Source organism: Carassius carassius, chromosome 39, assembly GCF_963082965.1.
Source record: "Carassius carassius chromosome 39, fCarCar2.1, whole genome shotgun sequence".
NCBI lineage: Eukaryota > Metazoa > Chordata > Actinopteri > Cypriniformes > Cyprinidae > Carassius > Carassius carassius.
Genome location: NC_081793.1, coordinates 17,338,787 through 17,353,754, shown reverse-complemented (window position 1 = coordinate 17,353,754; position 14,968 = coordinate 17,338,787). Strand labels below are relative to the sequence as shown.

At 36.1% G+C, this 14,968-nt stretch overlaps 1 protein-coding gene across 2 annotated transcripts in view; it reads right to left on the bottom strand.

Moving 5' to 3' along the window:
• Window positions 1-51: 51 nt before the first annotated feature.
• Window positions 52-14,968, bottom strand: part of LOC132121502 (protein kinase C epsilon type-like) — a 61,844-nt gene continuing 46,927 nt past the window's right edge. For both annotated transcript variants that reach the window (XM_059530975.1, XM_059530974.1), the window contains exons 12-15: window positions 6,429-6,567; window positions 6,152-6,340; window positions 3,727-3,873; window positions 52-2,370 (exon numbers count right to left, since the gene is read on the bottom strand). In XM_059530975.1, coding sequence (XP_059386958.1) covers window positions 2,224-2,370; window positions 3,727-3,873; window positions 6,152-6,340; window positions 6,429-6,567 — 622 coding nt within the window. In that variant the 3' untranslated portion in view covers window positions 52-2,223. The remainder of the gene's footprint in view (window positions 2,371-3,726; window positions 3,874-6,151; window positions 6,341-6,428; window positions 6,568-14,968) is intronic.

The following is a 14,968-nucleotide window of genomic DNA, read 5'->3' as shown; positions in this document are numbered from 1 at the left end:
CTCAGTGTGTGTGCACATAATTCTCTTGCAACATATCACCAAAACACATAATTTTTCATACATCTTGGGTTTTAATAGGTTAAACCAAACATTCACATCCTTTAGATGACAGTACATTTGGCACATAGTAAAATGCTTACAAGATAAAGGTAGTGTATCCAGAAAAGAAAATACCTCTGTGCACATGAAGCTTCACCATACAGTAACTAAAGTCCAATACCAGATGTATATAATACAGCACTATTATACATATGTATTTTAATACTGTATGCACAAATATTCAATATTCAGCCAGAGAAATCTTTGCATTTAATTTAAGAGGTAATTCATAGTTTATTTACTCTGTTTTGACTTTGAAGACAGACCATGGATGCGTCCTATACATCAAGTTCATTCCTTTACAATTAAAAAGGAAACGACGGGAGAAAATAAAGCTGAACAAGACATTTGGCATGATACCATGAGGGCGACTGACAGGAAAGTGCATGTGAGAGAAAAGGCTTCAAAGACAATCGGCAACATTGACCTAGCTACCGTTATCAACCCACAGACACATTTTTAAAAAAGCAACAAAACAATGTCGAAGCAAAAAGAAACTTCAGACAGAAATAAACTTTTAAAGACAGCAACCACTTTTGAAAGAATAAAACACATCTTATTCAAATCGCCATTTAAAATGCTAAAACAAAGGTCGTCACATTCCAGAAGGTTTTAATTAGTACGCCTGAAATGTACCCTTTTTTCGCTTAGTTCACCACTCCTTTAGAGTCTTTCACATTGCACAAGTTAATGATTCAACTACAGGGGGTTCACACAATTTTAAAACAAAAACTTAATAGTTTGAAAGATCTACGGAGGTGTGTAACAAGGTTTCATTGTCTGAAATAAAGTAACACAAAATGATGCAAAGGAAAAAAAACGGACTTACTGACAAAAAGGGAAGCGTAGCTACATGTATATTGAATAATTTAAGAGCTCACACATTTTCCACTACATTCCACAGCTTATGTACTTCAGCAAACTATATACATGAAAACGGCAGAGAGAAGCATGAGCGAGAGAGTGAGAAAGCCTTTGGTGAAGCTCTAACCTATGAAAATCAGCACACATGAGAGAAACTGAAACGTAACAATTGAAAAAATAAAGAAAAGAACTGGGGAAATGTGTTCAGGGTATTGCACATAGATATCAAAAACATGTTTTTCTTTCCATAAACTGATGCTACTCAATAATGACACAATTTGCAAGATCATGCAAACAATTTGCTACTCTAAGAAGCTTTCACAGGCTTTTGGAGTGAATACTATGTACATGTTGCTATACACAATGACCGGACAGCTATGGGTACTGGTCCGTCTGTCCACGACTATACCTTATTATGCATAGAGGTGGGACACGGTACACACACACACACACACACTGCAGTCTTTAAACAGTCGAGCACAAATGAAAAGCCATTGCAAAACAACATGAAAACTACCTAAGAGCTTCAGGAGGGCAAGGGCCTCTTGCTCTCATTCATGCAAACACATGCACACGGACACATACATGTCATGCACACAACAACTCAGGCCGACACTTCATAACACAACCCATATACAGCAGGTTAACATTCTAAATGGACCTTCATAACACTGATGTATATATATATATATATATATATATATATATATATATATATAAATACTACAAATTTCTTTGTATATTTTAGAAAATTGCTCCCAAAATTTCACCTGAATACACAAAAAGGTATTTGACTGCACAGCACAAAATGTCAATTGTCACATATGCAGGGTAAATTCCTCCTCAAGGGCAAGACCTTTCCATCAAAGGATTATGAAGACCTGACTGGAGTCCGAAATAGTACAATCACTGGTATCGTCAATTTTGGTTTAAGGTAGTGCGTTCCGACCCTTCCTTCTTGGGCTGTGGAAAACATTCGCTTTCTGATTGGTTTGCTAAACTTGTTCAGGCCTGTGATGAGATCCATGTGTAGTACAGTTTCTTTTTTCTTTTAGAGATTTAGAGAATAATAAAAAAACAAAAACCGCAGTAAATGGGAACTGAAACACAGGGACCGATGGTTCTGCTCTGGTCCGGTCTGAGCCCCGTCTTCAGAACATCTGTGGAGTGTGTGTTCATGTATTGCGATGCGATGTGGGTTTTTGAGTGTTTGTAGGGGTGTTTAAAATATATTTGTGCTGACAGACATCAAGTTAAACTTTAAGACACAGCCTCCTCTCCGAAGTAGGAGAAGCCCTTGAATTCATCCTGGTTGATTTGTTTGATGATGGCATCATCTACTGGCGTCAGCACAGGGTCCTCACGAGTAAAGTCCTGATCGAAGTTGTTCACATCCCTCTTGGTTTTCTATAGCAAAGACAGACAGAGATATATGGTTTTATGAATGTTTTCTGAGGTTCACCTTTAAAGGTATAGTTCACTCAATTATGTCGTGCCAGACTTTTGTTCAACTTTGAACATAAATAAGGACACAACTGAAACCTTAGGGATTTCATTGACACTTCAAATAGTTCATAAAAGTATCTAACAAACCTCATTGGATCTTGAGGAGGCTGAACTGTACTTGTTTGACATACAAGAACAGTCCTCACGGGTTCATGCAGAAGCTCAATTATACTTCCAATTGGTTCATGCAGAAGATCAATAATACTTGCTTGACACTTGAGAAAAACCTCATTGGTTCTGGGAGAAGAATGTTCAAGCTCTCGTTTACCATATTTGAGGTGAACATTAACATTAAATCTGATCATCATATAAATCGATCAAGTTCCTTCAAAAGACTTCGATTAAACAGTTTGATTCATATTGGCTATGCTTTTGAACTTTTGAAGCGTCACGATTTGGTGTAATAGACTTTCAGTGGATGGACAGAAATGTTTCTTAAAAAAATATCTTTATTTGTTTAAATGAAGTACGGAAGAGGAAGTCTGGAATGACATAAGGGGGTAAATTATGACAGAATTTTCATTTTTTTTCATCAAAAATAACCCTTTAAAAATATGAGAATGATAGTAATATTATTATGATATAATAATAACAAATGTCTGTATTACTTAAGATCAAGATTTTGTCCTCAGTGCTGTTCTAAGAAGCAGTGTAGACTTTCAGTTAAAAGCCACAGGTGCGTAGATACTGTGGTGAAGGAACGCCAGCTCAAAGTTACTCAGAGGGCAAGAGAGCAAGTGGCGGTCACGTTTTCTCTGAACCTTTCTGTGACCTTTCCATCTAAAGCACCCACTTGTGTACATATTCACATGCGCACATACACACAACCCTCTCAGCCCTTCCCCCAGCCATGGGAAAGCAGAAGTTGAAAAGTGCCGTTGTGGCATCTGACTTTCAGTCTAGACCACAGACGCTAAAGACAGAGGAACATGAGAGATAAAGTCAATGTGCGCGTGCTATGTCGGAGTGTTTTGCAGAATTAATTTCTATGAATTGTGACATGTCATAATGAGCATTTCATGATTTACATTTTACATTTAAGCAGTGGGCAGCTGATTTAACCAAAGCTACTTACACTGCATTCAAGGTACATATGGTAGATTTTGATATATACATATGGTATATGGTATATATACATACCAGTTATTGCCTTTTTTTGGGAATTAAACCCATAACTTTGGTGTTGCTAGTGCTATGCTCATTTGTTTGAGCTACAGAAATGGGTTAATTGATTGTGTGTAAATCATGTACGCTTACAATACGAGGTTTAAAGGGGGGCTTGATCTTCCTCTGTTCCAGCAAGACCCAGTCGATATCTCTGAAGAAAGGGTGAACTTTGATGGCTTCCTCCAGTCCTTGGGTCACCACACAGCCCAGACGCTTACTGGGGCTTTTTGTCATGAACTGAGGAAAAGGAATACATTTTACAATTACATAATTCATATATGAACAATCTTTAAAGGGACACTTCACCCATTTGCATTTAGCTTTGTATTGTTAGAAACCCAGTCATATATTATAATGATCATGGATTTTCCCTTTATTTTTCCCTGAGATGGGAGAAATAAGGATTTAAGTGTTTTACTTCCTGCTTATTATGACGTAAAAATCGTCATTTTGCGTCATAATAAGCAGGAAGTCAAAATTCATTGAAAAGTGTAGAGACTACAGAGACTAGCTTATTATTATTCCAGGGGGTGGGACCCACTCACCCTACAGGCCTATTACAGATCAGTGGGTGGGACTAAACTTACAGAAACGAAAATGAAAATCCGCCATCTTGTTTGGAAGCTATGTAGCTAAGCTAACAAGCGCTTATGGAGTCAGATTTACGAGAATGGCTGGAGGAACAACTCATGATACGGAAGAAGAGGATTTTCTGTTGCTCGAAACAGATGTTCGTGGCTATCTATACGAGCCACAATATAGCGCAGAGCAGCTGAGGCTGATGGAGGAACAGGAGGCGGCGGCTGCAGCCGAGGCCGGAGACCTGCCTGTCGCGTCCGAGGAGCCCGGGCGTGCTCGAGCTGGTGCGGACTGGTGGTGCCTGTGCTCTCGTTGTGCGCCTACGGACACAGAGCTCGAGTCCGTCTGCTGCAAGAATTTGAAAGATGCCAATTTCTCCTCGAAGAAATGTCTGAGGCAGACAAGGACACGGATGTTTGCGTTGTGAACCATCCTAGTTTCGCCCCGCATATGGACAGAGGCGTCCTGGAGACATACTTCAGAATTCCGAAGGTAAACTGGAAACGCCAGCCGAAGCCTGCAGGGACAAATGGACGTCTAACTGTAAAATAAGTGTTTCAATTTTATTTATTATTCATTTCGTGAAATGTACACAATTTCTTCAAGCATTATTATCACGAAATGATTCCCGGTTAATAAGTTACGTAACGTCAACTGTAAACTGTTTGTGCAGTACCTTTTTTAATGCACAAAAAGCTTACTGTGGCATTGTTTACTACTGTGGCACATAAATACCATACATCGCTAACTGTGTCCTCAATGTCTTGTAGACAATATCGCCTAACAGCGGTGTTCTGGATTAGTGGGAGTGGCTTGTGGAGCTGTGCAAATGTGTTGCATTGTGGGAGTTGTGGTTTTACATACAAATGAGCCCTAAAGTTACTTTCTGTAATAACTCGGTCAAAAAGGCACCAAATTCGAAAGTTTTAATAGATTTCGACTACATATATGACCCACTTTCAATGAAGATCAATGTTCCCACGGGTGAAATGCTCCTTTAAGGAGATGTAAGACATTTTTTTTGTGTGTGGAATACGACCCAAAAAACACAAGGAAAATATCACTGAAAAAGATGTCCCAAGAAACCACACTTGTCTTTATAACAGCAAAAAAAAAAAAAAAGTCAGTTGAGCAGCCAACCTCTTTTTAGCCAATCAAAAAAATGGTAATGCATTGAAATAAGGTTCATTAGTTAATAACTTTAGTTAATGCCTTAAGTATCATATTTAACCAAATAAGAATACTTTAGCATTTATTAAAGCATTTATTAAAGAAGCATTTATTAAAGAAGGTTAATGCAAATTCTTACATTAATACATTTTAACAATAAAAATATGTAAAGATTCAACAATAAAACTGTATTTACATTTTTATATACAAATACATTTAGAAATTATTAAATTATGTTTAATTATATAATATATATTTTTATAATTATAATTTAAAATTTACAATTGTTTTATATATTATGTAGAAACATTGACTGTAAAAAACATTTTTAATTTTTTTTCTAACAATAAAAAAAAAAAAAAAAAAAGAGCAGTGTTGCCATAATTATAGGAGAAATACAGGAGGAAATTTTCTTATTAAGAATTACTCAAAAAAATCCCAAACAGAAACACTCTTTGCCTGTCAATCATTATGCATGTTCAGATATTGCTCAATATGACACACAATTATTGTAGTTGTAAGTCGGAGGTAAATGTACCAGAACAGAGGGATGAATGAGGAACATAAGGGAGGAAAATAAACAGAGGAAGGTTGGAGAGGTCAGAGGGAAAGTGCAGCCAGGTGTATGACCATACAGTGGAGCTCAACACATCACTGCAGGAAGAGAAAAGATTCTGAACACAAGTGGAAAAAGAAATGATAAATGGGCCAACCACAAACCGCATACACAAAGAAACAAAATGATTTCAAGAAATGGGCTGCTTACAGCTTTCAGAATGCTGACGGCTTCTTTACTGAGCCACACAGGATAAAGCACATCATCATGGAGGATGGACTCAAAAAGATCGTCCTCGTTGTCAGCTTCAAACGGAGGCTGACCGGCCATCATTTCATACATGAGAACGCCCAGTGCCCACCAATCCACCGATGGGCCATACTCCAACTCCTGCAGGATCTGAAAGAGAAAGACACAAAAACAAGGTTCAAAATCATGTCAAACCCCTCAGCTGTTTGTCATGTTCATTATGATTAACTAGATATACTTCAGGTGCAATGTAGTCAGGGGTCCCGCAGAAGGTGGTGGTCGTGACCCCATTCAGAATGCCCTCTTTGCACATGCCAAAGTCAGCCAGTTTACAGTGGCCTTCAGCATCCAACAGAATGTTATCCAGCTTCAGATCTCTGAAGCGATGGGAAAAACAAAACAAACAAAACAATTAAGACCATATTTCACATTTTTGGTGTCTTGCTTAAAGTCTTTAAAAAAATTGTTTAGGCTGTTAAAGGGGTGTGAAGCAGTAAGCATGCCTGTTCTACAGGATGATCTACGGGATCTCGACAATACAACAATATCACAATGGTGCTGTGCCTCATTTAAAACTCAAGCTGCTCTCTTCCCTTATTCCTGAGATGGCTTGAAGTACTTTAAGTACTCAGGACTAAACATTTGTCTAAGAAAAAAATGACAGCAGCCTCAGGTAAGCAGTCAAAACCCTTCATTATGAAAAAAAAAGAAAGAAAAAAAGCAGTTTGTCTTTGGTCATACTAGGGATTTCCTGGAACTTCATAAGCTCTATTGTTTCTGTGAGTCTCACTTGTGGAGTTTCTGCGAGACTGTAAACTAATACATGCAACACCCTATTTTAGGTAATAAAGGAAAAAATATAATTCTAAAGAAATCTGAAGTAAACATCTGTTCATACGAGTCCATACGTTTTTCTATATGTTTTTTAATGCATACATTTTCTTGACAATAATTAAGAAATTACTGTCATAATATTTTAACTTTTTATCATAACAATTAAACATTTTTGAATAAAACCTAGACATTTTAGAGATTTACAGTTAAAGGCCAGCTGCATGGATTGTATGCACCCTGTATGCAACATTAATGATTTTGCATGTTTAAATGATTAACTGCACTACTTGAGGTTGTTTTACCAGATGGGAACAGATGTTTTATTCTTGTGCTAAATTTGTCTGTCCTGTGCTACAAAACTTTCAACCTCGGTAGCACTTGTGCTATGTGTAAAAAAAAGTTCATATACAGCACTGAAAAGATATCATGTGGTGATCAGAAGCCTCCTAAAGCTGCTTAGAAAAAGTTCCAGTGAGAGTTTGATGAAAGCAGGCGCAATCTCATAAAGAACCAACAATAAAAAGTACTAAGCGTGTCTGTAATGAAGAGTTGTAAGGGCGCTAGTGAGAAACACCACACTACGTCTCTATAATTAGTAATTTTTGTATGTTTTTGAAGTCTCTTTCCTTCACTAAGGCTGGATTTATTTGATCATTAATGCAGTAGAAACCGCATAATTGTGAAAAATAATTAGAATTTGAAATTAGCTTTCTATTTGAACATAAAGCTGAATTTTCAGCAGTCATTACTCACACGATCCTTCAGAAATTCTAACTCTAATGCTGATTGTGCATTATGCAGTTGTGCTGCTTAATATTTTTGTGGATACATGTTTTATCTTCAGAAGAACACCATTATTTGAAATAGAAATCTTTGTAACTTTATCTAAACTTTATCTAAACTGTCACTTTTGATCACTTTAATGCAGGGTTCCTCAAATCTTGTCCTGGAAGGCCAATGCGCTGCAGAGTTTAGCTCCAATCTTAAATCAAACTCACCTACCTGTGATTTTCTAATGATCCTGAAGACACTGATTAGCATGCTCATGTGTGTTTGATTAGGGTTAGAGCTAAACTCTGCAGGAAAGAGGATCTTGTTGGCCAGATTTGAGGATCCCTGCTTTAATGCATCTGACCCCAAACATTTGAACAGCAGTGTAAACACACACAATGGCCAAATCAGCTTATACTCTAAATTTGTACTTAATCCAAGGGACATAGAGATGCATTAATAACTCTGCTGAGTCCTACTGAAGACTCTAGCGATGTGGCCAAAGCCAAACACTTCAGGACATGATAATATCTAGATCACAGTGATTGCAGAGACTTGCCCCAGTGCAGATACAGTAGCTTGCTTTCACCAGGGGATGTTTGAGCTCAGTGATATATAGTGGAAAAAATCACTACACAAGGAGAAGGTGGGGATTTTGTAATGCCATATTAAAGGTTAAAGGATGAGAGACATTAATATACCAGCCAGAGCACAGTCAGTGGAATCTGGCTGAGGGCATTCAGTGGCAAAGGACTTTTCAAACATGTAGAAACATGAAATACTTAGTGGGGGTCACATGACAGTTTGATGCGTTCATATGAGACATGCCAACCATGTCAGTCAAGTGAATCAATGCAGTGTCTGCATGGTTTCAGATGGTCAGAAAGTTCATTACACGTTTGCAGCAACAAACACCAATGATATAAATAAGTGACATGTTTTGCATATCTTATACCAAACAGGTATGTGCAGAACACCAGTATATTACTCTACATGTGCACATTGTGTGTGTGTGGTTGGCTGGAACCTGAACGAAGGCAGGAATGTACAGAGAAGCTAATCTGATTGTCATGCCTGATAAATCCTGTTTTCTCAATGCGTCGGAGCAAAATAAAGACAAGAACTAACAAAACAGAAAAAGACACAGCCTAGTGATTGCATGCTTAAAGGAGCATTGCGTAGGTTCTGAAATTTCTAACCGTTACTGACACCAGTGGCCGTTAGAGGAACTGCAGCCAGTCTCATGCTCGTTCTCAGTGCGTACGCTCTTTTTTTTTTTTTTTTTACTTACGAGGAGTGTCTGTGAGTCCATTTGAAAACACTATTGCCGCTGCTTACTATAATGGCTGGCGTGCCGAATGGTTGTAAGCCCAAGTAGACGAGAACGCGCATGATGTCACATTTTGTGAATTTTCAAGCCAATTCGGGCCCGACTCCTCCACACACAATTGAGCCTACAGGCTGATAGAAGCAAACGTGGTGGACAGTCGAGGTGTCATTCTTTTTTTACATCATGGTTGGCTCATACATGTACACATGAAAACTCTATCTTAAAGATTTTTTTAAGTAAAAACCTCCACATAGCTCCTTTAAGTCAATCCCATAAGCAAAATAAAATCTAATTCATGATACTAATTCTCCAACAGAGGTGTAAAGATTTTGAGTTATTTGTTTTGTTAAAACATTTTAATATTAAATATTCTATGGATTTTAGAGTATCATATTTCAATTAATAATAATTCTTAAATTGAATCCTTATGAAAATCAATAACTTTTACATTAAAAAAAAAAACATTTTGTATTACAAACACATTTTTCAGTTTACGACTAATTCTTTCCTTGTATAGGAAATACATTTAAAAATGTCTCATCTTTTGAAGAGACATCTTAACAGTCATCACAATGTTGATCTATAAGGCAGTGCAATGGTGTTCAGTCTATAACCAACTATTTTACACACCTAAAGTCAAATAACTATAAAATTTGATGCTACTGAATTTAAAGTTTAACAATGTCTGTTAACAGGTTCATTGGCTGAACATTTCAGTTTAGCATCTGGTGACCTAGAGCCTTACAAAGCAAATTTGATTAAAACAGACTAAGTAGCCTATATAATAGTATATAATAATTTTTTTTTTTTTTATCTTCATTCAGAGTGAAATTCTGAGTGAAACGTTTTAATTCTCATGACTTAAAAGTTAGTAAAAGGTTATCAGTAGTTTTTTTTTATTAAATGTATACTTTAATTCAGGAATGATGCATTAAATTAAAAGTCACAGTAAAGAATTACATGGTTACATAAAATATAATAAAATGCTGCTCTTTCTTCCACAAAATTCCAACATTGTTATAAGAAACGTTTATTAAGAACCAAATCAGCTTATAAAAAGGATTTCTGAATGATCATGTTTCCATAAAGACTGAATAAATAGCATTTTTAAATATAGTACACTAGAAAAGTTTTTGAGTTGTTTAAAACTGTAATAATTTCACAATGGTACTATTTATTCTTTATTTTTTGTTCAAATAAATCCAGACTTACTGAGTATAAAAACTTCCTTCAAAAATATACAAAATTCTTACTGACCCAAAACTTTTGAACATATTTTTTTCTGTATGTTTACACCCTGTCATCTGGGTGAATTGCGCTGATAAGGGACGCTGCATTTTATCTGAGGACGTCTCCACAGACGTATCGGAGCATGGCTGGTCTTTCTGTGATCTGTGAATTGTTAATGAGCCATAGAAGAGTCTTATATCAGTGTAATATTCACCTGAGAATAGAATCCACTCTGGCTCATCTAAGAATGACTAGAGCCATTGTTATCAAAGCCTTGCTGAGGTAGGTATATGATTCATGGTACAGCATGACTTCTTTAGGTGATTGACTGAGGCTGAAGGGAAATGTACAGCCAATAAGTTTCTGTCATGCTCTATCTAACAGATATCATCTTTACTGAGGTAGGTGGAGCAGGAAAGGTTAGAGAAGAGAATGCTGGTTGCCAGAGCATGTCAGTCAATGGGTGCATGTGCCTGCAATGATCTCTTGATAACCTTGTGTGTTTAAATGTGTATGTGTTGGTTATATTGAGGAATACAGAAGCCAGGGGGTGGTTTAACACACATCAGGTGTCTGTGCATCTGTTTACACACTTCTGAGATAAGGATTCAGTTCTCTTGTAAAACCTGTCTATCATAACCTAACATGAGCTGTTGTATTTTTATGATACTATTCAAGTGATTAAAGATGACATGCATTTGTAAGGAAGCTCAAGTTCATTTCTCAAGTTCAAAGTGTACAGTCATTTTTTCCTCATTAAACAAGGTTACCCTTACAGAAAAATTGCACATTACATGAGATGAATACTCCAGTCATATCAGTAGCCTATTAAAAGCTGTGTTTTTTTTAAATTAATGTCTATTTTAATCTAAAAAGGAAGCATCAAAAGTGACAATAAGACATTTTTTTCATCAGGATTATTCATCACAGAATCCTGAAAAAAAAAATAAAAAAATAAAAAATAAAAACTAGGCAGCACAACTGTTTTTTAAGATTGACAATAATTAAAAATGTTTCTTGAGCACCAAATCAGCATATTACAAGACTGGAATAAAGCTGAAAATTAAGCGTTGCCATCAATTTAAAATATATTTAAATGGAGAACATTAATTTCTTTTTTTTATTAATATTTCACAGTTTTTACTTTTTTAAAAAAAAAATGCAACCTTGATGAGCACCAGAGACTTATTTCAAAAACATTAAACACACACAGTATATATATATATATATATATATATATATATATATAGAAAGATAGATACATATAATATTCAAAATGTTAAGTATACACTAATAAAGTAGTGTATACTTATTAAAATAATATATTATATTACTTATTATAAAGTAATATAATAATATAATATAAAGTACTTACAAATCATTACAAATAACTAGTCTATAGTTCTTTCATAGTTTACAAACTCTCTATAAAATGTTAATGAGTGTGCTGTGTGTGTCAACAGTTTTGTCAACAGACAAAAAAATAGCAACAGAGAGCCAAACAGGCCTATCCTTTGATGGTTGATTGGGGAAAAATGTTAACATTTCTTTGCTGGCATCATTCAAGCACAAATCTTTTAGTGATGCACTGTTCCGACATGAGGGCGGGACATCCCAGGTTCACGTAACTGTTCTATTTTTGACAGCAACCATGGAAGTTGGAAGGATTTTAGGTTATGCACTTAACATGACAATAGCCTACAGAAATAGCGAACTGCAACACAGCTTCCTACAAGTTAAAGCCAGGAGCTGTCATCTGTCCACTGCACAGAACAGGTTGAGTTAAAGTGGACTGTGTACTGTTTAGGGTTCAACAAATGCTTCAGTGTTCAGGGCTTTTCAATGGACACCACTGAGTCTACCTGACAGCGACAAAACCAACAATCAATTTCTGTCTTACACATACATACATCAGCAGGGTCCAAAAAAATAAAAATAAATAAATGTATATATTTTTTACAAATAAACATTTTTAATACTTAAGTAAAGACTCTCTGACCCCTTTTGGATTTGACTTCCATACTTCCTCTGAGCTCCACTGGACGACTGCACATACACGTACACATGCCATAATGCATGGTCTCCCACACATACACACATGTGCATGTACACACACATAATTAGGCCCTATTGAAATGCCTTCCTGTGTTCCCTATGTGTGGAGAGTGATTTTTCCAGAGTACCTCATCACTTTAACATGAGGTTTAGCCCCAGTCCATAAAAAAATAAAATAAGATTAAATAAAATAACCTTACAAGAACAGAAAGATAAAGAAAAGAGAGTTAAAACTCAGAAACGGGTGGTTTACGGGTTTAATCAGACAGCAAGTCTGTACACAGGACAAGCATTGACCTGCACAACAGACTAAAGAGATAAGTTTACCACTTCTTTGCTTTGGCTTTCTCATTCTCACTGTCTTTCATAAAGTACAAAAACCATTATGCCTACGAAGAGTCCCTGTAAACCACATATGCCAGTGTGTGTGTGTGTGTGTGTGTGTGTGTGTGTCCTTAATCTATATTTTGTAAACATTTAAAGGGACAGTGAATTTGAATGCGATCAAAGTTAAATAAAGGTTGGTTTAAAGCACTTAACTAAATGGCATTTCTCCATTTACCACAACCTAATCTAAAGTGAGAACTATTCACTTCTTAATACCAATCAACACTTCCTTTACTGCATCTGTTCCGTGTCCCCATTAACTTGTTATTCCTTGCACCTGTGTTTCCCCAGTTATCCTGCATTTATAAGCCCTAGTCCTTTCAGTTCATGTTTGTTGGAGATTGTATGTCCACCTATGTGTTTCCAGTGCTCATGTCTACCCTGTGTATTCCCTTGGATTATGAATTAAAAGAAGACTGTTCAGTGCATTCCTGATTTCCTCATTCCTTGCTCCTCGACTTAGGCCAAGTGTGACAGATAATGAATGAAGAACTCCCTATTTGTATAAAGTCTATTAATATATTAACTACAGTTTATAAATTATGAATTAGCTACAAACTAATAGTATGTTCATGATTTACAAGTACTGTATAAGTGTATTATTATATTTGTATTTGTATTATTATTATACTATTATATATTATCTTATTATAAAAATGTTACCAGAAAAAATTACGGTTCAATAATATTTAATTTGTAATAATTAAAACAGAGGCTAAAAAAAATTATAAAAGTTGATCAAACTTACACTACTGTTATGATCACCAACTAGACCGCCCGTGAGCTCCTGAAGAAAGGGCACTCCACCCCAGACTGTTGCCACTGTCACAGACTACATTTCCCACAATCCTTTGCCTGGACTCATCATCACTTATTGCATTCACCTGTGTCTTGTTACCTCCATCAGCTTCACCCTATTTATAGCCTGGTTTTCACTCATTCATCACTTAGTATTGCCTAGCCTGTAGTGGTCCCTAGTTTTCTTGTTGCTTTGCCTTGTTTTTTGAACCCTGGACTGTATCCTTGTTTCTAATTGTTGGCTACCTGCCCTGACCTTCGCCTGTTTATTGGATTACTCTTTTGTCTTGCTCTGGATTGTACCTGTTTGCTGGTGTTTGCCTGCACTTGGATCCACTACTATGTTGTCACCTCTTCCACGTTACAACTACGTCAAAAGTTTGGGCATGGTAAGAGAAGTCTCTTATACTCACCAAAGTTGCATTTATTTGATTAAAAAAATTATAATAAAAAAATGTCAAACCGATTATATTGTGAAATATTATTTCAATTTACAATAAAAGATAATTTATTCCTGTAATGACATAGTTGAATTTTCCCCTGCAGCTCTCCTTCAGAAATAATTCCAAAATACTGTTATAAAATGTTTCTTATAATATTAATGTTGAAAACAACTTTTTTTTCTTTTGTGGAAACAATTTTATTTTTTTATTTTTTTGGATCCTTTGAGTATATAATTAATATACTCGATAAGCTTAAGCTCTGTCTCTCTAAGAAACGGGATAGAAAACAATGTGTATAACAGGATCCTGACACACTTCACGTGATCCAATACACACCACACACAGAAATCTGATACTAGAAGTGTACATTCAGTACTTTCACAAATCAGAAGTGTAACTGTTTTTCGGAATTCCAATCTAACCGTACTCCTCACGAAGAAAAATAGGAGCTAGAGAGAAAAGGTGGAGAGGGTTTGGTATTGCTGGGGGCTAAAGAAGCTCTCATTCTTCAGAAAGGTGCTTTAATCCATTAATATATCCTACCTCCACTTACATTCCTTAACGATTCCCTGAGGCCAGATCTATCATGCAAAACCACCTGTACATTTGACACTTAATAAAGACCTAATAAATTATAAACCACAAATAAGGAAACATTTGATCATACGCATTGTACTATTAATATAATTAGTGAGGAATTTAACATTGGTGTTCCTGCAACCGTTAATAAGATTCTTCTGCAAGAGAAAAAGACTACTATTAACAAAATACAAATCCTGCAGAAGGAGATGGGCATTGACAGCTCACTTGCTTTAATGACTTGCTTTATTGGACAAAAAACAAATCAATATAAGCATCAAGACATTGAAATGGCAAGCACTTTTGACATGACAACACAGCATGGAATTGAAGATAATGAGAGTTGTCTCA